At 28.2% G+C, this 8,703-nt stretch overlaps 1 protein-coding gene and 1 long non-coding RNA gene across 13 annotated transcripts in view; one reads left to right on the plus strand and one right to left on the minus strand.

The window, feature by feature from the left end:
• Positions 1-213: 213 nt before the first annotated feature.
• Positions 214-8,703, minus strand: part of Arms (Ankyrin repeat-rich membrane spanning) — a 110,116-nt gene continuing 101,626 nt past the window's right edge. For all 12 annotated transcript variants that reach the window (XM_014418382.3, XM_014418380.3, XM_067046708.1 and 9 more), the window contains one exon: positions 214-3,769. In XM_014418382.3, the coding sequence (XP_014273868.1) occupies positions 3,575-3,769 (195 nt within the window). In that variant the 3' untranslated portion in view covers positions 214-3,574. The remainder of the gene's footprint in view (positions 3,770-8,703) is intronic.
• The window catches only part of LOC106679307 (uncharacterized), a 6,298-nt gene continuing 5,553 nt past the window's right edge, over positions 7,959-8,703 (plus strand). Inside the window, exon 1 of the long non-coding RNA XR_001342927.3 lies at positions 7,959-8,270. This is a non-coding gene — a long non-coding RNA (uncharacterized lncRNA). The remainder of the gene's footprint in view (positions 8,271-8,703) is intronic.

Here is an 8,703-nt window from a genome sequence, read left to right on the forward strand (position 1 = left end):
ATCACAAAGCACTCTTTGGGATACATAATAACATCTGATATAATTGTTATAAATGAATAATAATATAATGAAAACATCAATGGTAATTTAATAGTTAAATAATTACAATTAGGTAAACATTATGTTTTGGCATTCATGCCGTTACTGTGGCTTTAAAAAAATATTTATTAAAATTACATAATAAATTAAGGGGGAAAAAAATGCTAAATTCACTAGTAATTATTTTTTACCAATGAGGCGGTTGGTACATAAAGGGGATCTACTCCCATGGACCCTTTGTAAGGAGAACTCCATTTTAGCTTCTATGCCATGTGAACAATATTTAGTCCCAATACAAAATCAATAAATCAAAAATCAAGAGAGATACTTTATAAGAAGTAGTTACTGTAGCATTGGTCTTGTAAGATCAGGAATTTCCAATAGTGAAATCCTAGATTATGGCTAAATGTCATTTTAATGTTTCTACTAGATAGTTAAAGATAATGATTTTGATAGCAGTATTGACTTATGTCTCAAAAATAAAAAGTAATAGACTAAATTTTCAAACGAATTTTTCTCAAAACATATGTTTTGCTAGAGTGACATTTTTTCATGATATCGCCTCAATTGCAATGTACATTAATTAATCAATAAAATAAATAGGAATCAGAAAAAAAACGAATTAATTTATTTAAATTAAACCTATGGTTCAATGTTAATCAATCATTCATAATAGATTAAAGAGACCATAAACATAACAATTATAATGATGTCTCAATAGTTATTATAAAGAACAACTAAAATAAATCTTACTTTTATAAAAATTATTTTTATTTAAATATTAAGAATTTTTGGTTGTTAATCCAGGAAAACAACAAGTCTAATTTTTTAAGTGAACAATTTTAAATGTTATTTATAACATTTGTGAGATTTCTATTTCATTTCTAATTCTTTCTTCAAAAAAATTAATAAATTTTATTAAAAATTTTCCTTTTAATTAGAACTATAAAGAGGTTTAAAAAAAATAATATACTAGAAAATTAGAAGTTATTGGAGGGCTTTTCAAACACCAGGATTAAGGATTAACCTCATTCAATAATTAGTTAAAAGTCTGTAATCCTAGAAGTATTTACACATCTAATTCCTGTTTTCAACTCGACAATTTGATCTTAATGAAAATCGTTGTTAATATTAATTTTGAAAGAATGAAATATGGATCAGATATAGTTTATAATTTTATCTCAAGTCCAAACACTTTGTTAAATAAGGATGAAATTTCACAATTTCCTTCCAAAATGAGATAATATAAAAACGATATCAGTAAGTAACAGGATTAGGTAATAGAAAAAGAAAGATTAATCAAATGAACTTTATTCCATGATAAATAGAAGACTATTGAGGTATTAGCTAAATAATAATAATAATAATACGACTGAAATAATACACTGAGGGGAGGAAGTAGTCACCCTTTTCCGATATGTAATTGAAAAATACCAATCTAATGTTCACAGAATCCATAATATAGCCCTATTCTAAATCCTATTGAGGATTTGAAATAGCTTGGCAAGGAGAGCAGATGCTCAACTGTACTGGAATCGCTTCCAAAATTAAGGTTACACGATAGAACATAATAATATCCCCCAAGAAATAATTAAATATTTTATTAGATCAATGATACATCAAATATAAGCCATAATAAATAAAATGGGAATAATTCAACTTAATATTTCATAGACGGTGTTAAGGTGGTGATGGCTAATCATGGGTTAGCATCTTGAGCTGCAGCTCAAATCAGAAGCTGTGCCAGTTTGAATCCAGTTTAGGAGGGTCAACTTTTATTTAATGGTGAACCCATAGAATAAATCATGATATTTGCACAATGATTAGAATGGGTACGGAACCCAAAGGATAACCTGGCCTTCCAGTCCTAGTAGGAGTATTTTGTTTTTTTAATTTCTAGAATTTATTTTTTTTTTTGAATTTTTATGTACAAACATAATTAATTGTAAAATGGAAGAAAGAAACAAATAATCACGGGTGACCATATATATGTCTTATATATTATATATATTTTTAAAATAATTACTATTGTAATATTGTGACACATTAATATGTTATCTAAATTTTTTATTTTAAAGCTTAAAATTGTTAATAATGAGTTAAAATCTAAATTCATGGAAAGAGTCCATTATATTGAACTGATATAGACAAATTAGTGATCATAGGAATGTTTCCACAACAAAAATATTTAAATATCTCTAATAAAAAAAAATACTAGATATGCAATATAATTTCAGAGAGGAATGTGGTAGAGGTATCTAAGTGACAAATTCATAAATATATGAATGGATACATTGTAAAATTTAAATTATGTTGCAAAATACTAAGATGATTAACAAATGAGTCTTATGTTACCTCTTATAATCTTTCTAATACTAAATACAAATTAAAATAGTATTATCACAAATGAAAAGCACCATATATGCACCTTACATACTAGAGAAATATCCTAATTTAATTCTAAATACAAAGATAGAATACAATAAGATTCTGTAATATATAAAATACCAAAAATAGAATAAAATCAAATGATCAGAAATTAAACATATAGTATACCCTTGAAAAAAAAACAACAACATATAAATATGGACCCTCTAGTTCATCGGCATTTTCAGAGAATAAATTCTGCATTTACTCTGATTAATTAAGACACTACCGAAAGTTTTTATGACCTCATGTATTGATTTTTTAAATGAATAAGAAACAAAATATAAAATAAATCAGACCAGCAATAGCCTAGGGAGTAGGTCTGATTCATGACCTAATGGTATTATGAAAGACTGTATTGGTCAGCATCTTACTTCAAGTGCCTGATTTATTTCCTGTTTTTTTTTCTTTTAAATTTGAAAAGCTTGTGTGAACCAAACTGTGAAGCCGAAATCCAAGGCCTGGCTGAATAAACTAAAGTTTTTAATGACTGAAAATTGGTAGCCATTGTCATAGAGAAGACAGTGCTTTTAACCAATCGTACTTCCTATTTATTTTCTCCAATACTTTCTATGTATTATGAGTAAACCATTTTCTCTTCTAATTGTTTTTTTTATAGTCAAAAAAACTACAAGGGATCAGAAATTTTTAAAAATAGTCTGATGCCTGATAAGTGACAATTTGCTATGTTTTAGACTTTAAATACACCTTTCCATAGAAGCATTTGTTTAATTTTATTAAACCATCAAAATATTCTATTTATAGACAAACATGAAAATCTACCCATATTTTGTAACTTCTATAATTAATTAAAATTATAAAATTAGGGAATGTAACTTAAAAAAATATTAGCTACCTGCAAGATTACAATAAGAAACTTATATAATCTGAAATTCATTACTCTTAAAGTCATTATTACACAATTTTTTCTTTTAAGTTTCAGTAGTTATTTAGACAAAAAAAAAAAAAGACTATAATAAATAATTAAGTTAATCATACCTGATAGTGATTAGAATTCCTTTACAACAATCAGTGAATTTCAATGAGTTTCATTGAAGCAACTATGTACATAAAAATATATCTGAGTAGGCAGGGACGGAAAGAAGGACTAGAGAGTTGTTTCTGGGTCAGGGTCTAAATAAGAAACTTGACGGGAAATGGTAGATGGCACCCTTGAGACGGTGATGACCATCGGTGGGACAGGAGTAAGAGGCGAGACGAGGGGAGAAGCACCGACCAAGGGAGTGCTTTCATCATCGCTGCCATGGTGGCCGCCACTGCAAGACTCATGCTCAAGCCAGGCCTGTAATAAAATGTTTTGTTAGGCTTATGTAGTTGACAGAGGAAGATATATGAAAAATATAAAATAAAATTTATTCTGAAGCTTTCAGCAAATTAAAAAATAAGAATTCATTTAAGTATAAAGGTAAAACTATAAATTCATAACAAGTAACCAGTCAAAAAGAATATACATTATTTGAAGTTTTTCCATTTTTTTCTCTTATTAAATTTAAAGTTAAAGATTTTTTGATAACTAAAGATTGTTTGTTTCAAAGTGAATTTAAACTATACCAATCAAATATACTAGTACAATGCTGATTTTCTTTAACAAATTGTCTCTCTGGCAAGACAAAAAACTAGAATAGTGCATCAAATAATATAGTGAAGTATTCTATAGAACTATAAAAAGAAACAGATTTACAAAAAGCTAACTTGCACTTTCGTTGCAGAATACAACAATATATCTTTCTTCTTATCTAAACTTATGAATTGAAAATGAGGTTGGTTTTAATCCTAGGAGCATGCTTGTCTTATCCAATGACTAATATTTTTTCTAAACGAGTATTGAAGAGAGTCTTAGCCAAGTTAATAAAACAGAAATCATTTAGTTTTGTTTTCTGAGATCAGACACACTTAGGTACTTCTTTTAGCATTAAATGCAAGTCATTTATCACTGTGTGGTTCAGCTTTATTTTTTAGCATATTCTTGAAAATATCTGTATAAAATAAAAAGAACAGAAATATTCCAGGAAGTTTTGACCGTCTACTCATTTCATTTTTTTTTTTTAATTTTGGGACAGTTGTCACATATTTCACTCCTCAATTTTTTTAAATTTTTATATTTCACATCTCATTAAATAGATATTAAATATGTTTACTAATTAAGTGGATATAAAATTAGACATTCTTCCAGAAAGTTAAGCATCGACTCCCAATTGGTGGTCCAACATCATTTCGTGTCTGGTATACGCATAAATCCCTCATCAGCTGGAGGAGAACTTGACTCAAAAAACTTTGCTAACTCACTTATTACACAACTAGTAATAGCTACCTTCCTCCTTCTGGTATCTATATGGCATTATGTTTGTCTTGTATATAAAATTTTAAAGAGCATGAGAGGAAAAACTAAGTTTTGATGTTAGGACAGATTTGAATTTTATTTATATAATGATTATAACTTTTAAATTAGTTCAAATATTTATATATAACATTTTTGTGGAAAATCCAATATTAAATCTCTACTCTAAAAATCTGCTATCTGCTAAAGATTAAGATATTATACCATAGAAATTTTGTTACAACTTTTTTTTTTAGCTGGACATAGAAAATGCAATATTTCTCAATAATTAAAAAAAAAAATATTTTATTTAACATATTGTATCTTTTATCTAGGTAGGATATTAGTGTGTTCTTGAAGATAAAAATAATTAAATCAAGCAAATGTGCCTTGGGTTTTTCATGATGACATAATGTGAGTACATTGTTACACAAGTCATGGTGCATGAAAACATAGGCAACTTTATGGAATCACGTGTAATCCTAATTTAACTCCTGTTTATACAATGATATTAATGTTTACATTGTCTAGATGATTGGACAATCTTATATTGGACAACTATGTGGCTCAAATGTTGCTGCATTCCATTTTTTCTTGAGATCAATCTGCAACAGGAACATTGTAGCAGGGCCTGAAATTTAGTCCCAAGCTCTAGCAGTTTTTCGAGAATGTTTTGGGGAATTGTAAAGTATTGCCATTTCACTTTTAACTCTAATCTAAAACCGAAATAGACAAATGATGTAGAGTAAGAAAAAAATATTGAATGTAACTAATGAACAATTCTTAGTTTTGATAAATTAAACCTAAAAGATTAAATTAAGACCTAAAAGACACTAGTTGGATAATTGCATTCAATACAGAATAAAAATAAAATAAAAAAATTGATAAGTACGGATATTGGCAAAGATAGAGCACATTGGAAGTTTTTAAGTCTTTTAAATAACTCGAAAACTATAGCTCTCCGATAAGATTCCAAATACACATTTGAAAGACAATAAATAACAAGGCAAATATCCAAAGCCATAGGATGTCCAATATTTTAATGCAACATGCTTAAATCTTCTCTCTAATTTTAACATTAACTGCCCTTTAACTTTTACACATATAGTACATTCTTGAGTAAAAGCTGAAAAAGGTAATGAGGAAAAGTAAATATGATTAACACTTAACTAAAAGAGAATGAATTTTATGAAATATTATAACCACACAAAAACAATATATATATACAAAATCTGATCATTATCGATAAACATACGGTATAGCAGACGTTTTACACATTTTTTAAGACTATTTGGAAACAAATGTAAGGAAACCGTTCACTTTTTATTAGTTGTAGGAATAACTGAAAAACTAATACATCTTCCGGAACATTATAGACACACATTTGAAAACAAAAATTAAATTGCGTACAAATATCTTAATTGGATCAATAAAAATTGGTCCAAATAAAATCTTTAGCACTTCGTAGTCAATGCTCCGAGAAAAATCGTGGGGGTGGCCGCTGGAGATATTTACACTTCCTTTATCACCGAGGTAAGGAAGGTATTGTAATCTTGTCAAATTTCCGGTATCCGGTTTTCAACAGCTTTTACGTTTCAGGGCTCCAGTATATAAATATCGACAAATAACGTACCGATAGTTTTCATGGTCCAATATAGCAACAAAAAATGATAATACTTCAATACAACGAGCTTCAATCAGTGGAGTAGCGTGGGTGTCAGCCGCCCAGGTCGGAGAAAAATTTTGCCACCACCTTATTAAGATATTTCAACTTAAAAGACTAAAACAAACAGTAATTGTAAAAAACTTTTTGGCAAGAACAATCAAATATTTCGTATCCTTTACAGATTACAAATAAAAAAGGCAGGAAATTAAATGGTTAAAATTTTTAAAAGATATTATTATTTATTGTTAAATTTTACCGCCTTCTAAAAGTGCTACGTCCTTCACGCCCTCCTCCCCTCTCCCCCCCCCAAAAAAAAACCCTACCCCACTAGCTCTGATATTTCATATTAATCAAAATATCGATATTGGAAATGATAATAATTTCGATATTCAGATCGATATTGGAATAATATATAGCTAATTTTTTCTAATATTAGATATCTTTAAATGTTTTCTAAATCAATTATCAACTTATCTTTGTCTTGATTCTGAAATTCGAAGCTAAAATTATCTCCTAAAGATAACACATTGAGTATGTTGATTGTTAGATCATTTTTGATATCTATTCGATTTTTATTTCAGATAAATTATTTGGGATATTTCAAGCATTTATCCATAAAACATGGTAACTGGAAAAATTAAAACTTTCTCAATTTTAAAAATGTTTCGTGATTACAATTTTTTACCTTAAACCAGAGGTCACTTGCAATAAATTAATACCAACTTCATTATTTTTAAAAAATACAGATTTCTAAAGTAAAAAAAAAAAATAACAAATCTATGAGATCGGCCCTGAAGAATAGCAGTGAAGTTAATAACTTCAATTTAAAATAAATTATAAATTTATTCAATATAAAAACCACCAGCCGGAATGGTCTTCCCATTCATTGTTAGCCCCTAGCTATTATGCCACCAATGTAAAACCGCCTTCAGCGGATTTTGTAACTCGTCTTACGGCAAACAAAGGTATAATGTATATATGTATATGTATATTCCTGAATTGTATTATATATATTTGTAAATTTTACATTTAAAACAATAAAGAGGTTTTGAAAAAAATTCAATTTAAAAAAGTAACAACTATAGATGGAGGGCGGGGTGGCTCATTGGTAAGATACTCTGTTACGAGCTTATAGGACTCGGCTTCGAATCCGGCTGTTATAGATAATTAATTACTATTATTGTAGCCGTGAGTATTACAGTATTTACTATCTATATTCTAGCCTTAAACGTATGAATAACGTGAAATATTGCAAACAAATATCGTACCAGTAGGAAAAGAAAGGTTTGTAAGAAATCATTCTACCATAGTTAAAAATTAAATACATTTTTTTATTTATTAATGTTATGAAATATTTATTTATTTAAGAGAGTAATATTTATAAAGCGACAAAGTAGATAGAAAAATGTAACTTCGTCACTCACTATTTACGTTAGCATAATATTTTTGTTTTATTTTCGTAGGAAAAAAAACCCTCGTAGCCTAGAATAAAGTCATATATTGTAAAGGAGAAACAACATTTACAAATATTTAAGAACTAGGTAAAAGTTATTTTGGGGTTTAATAACACATCTAATTCTTTTTCTTAAACACTCCAATTTAGTTTAGAACACTTCAAGGTGCCATGATTAATATTTATCTTGACTGCTTTAAAACCTCATTAAAAAACAACTCAAAGCAGTGCCTTGTGATAACGGCAGAGGTGTTTGCCGTACGTCACCTCATGATAGCACATCAAGGGTGAATAATTCTTACTACGATCGCAGCGGTGCTAGCTGTAACATCCACATCAGAACCCAGGTAAACTTATATTTTGAATGTTCGAATATATAGTTTTATTATAATTACAATAAAAAATATATCGTTCGTGTCGTTTAAGTGTTGTTATAACACTATATTACCAAAAGCATAGTCAAATTCGCCCAATATTGTTTTATCATCAGCTACAAAATTAGTTAGTATATGAAATTATTTTTCTCATTTCGACTTCTTGTTCTGTAAAATACTTAATTTTCTTAGAATTTCCGAATAAAACTCTTAAAAAGGTATCTGATAAATGATAATACTATTTTGAAATAGTTGAATTGAAAATTAGTATTATTATTCTTGCATAAGAGAGAGATTCCGATCTTAAAAATTTTGAATCTAAGTTTTCAAAGACAATACATCATTTAACTACCCAAATTCCGAATAACCAATGCCAATAGTCCATTTTTATATTCACAAATCTCTA

Source organism: Halyomorpha halys, unplaced genomic scaffold, assembly GCF_000696795.3.
Source record: "Halyomorpha halys isolate HHAL.00 unplaced genomic scaffold, Hhal_1.1 Scaffold194.1, whole genome shotgun sequence".
NCBI lineage: Eukaryota > Metazoa > Arthropoda > Insecta > Hemiptera > Pentatomidae > Halyomorpha > Halyomorpha halys.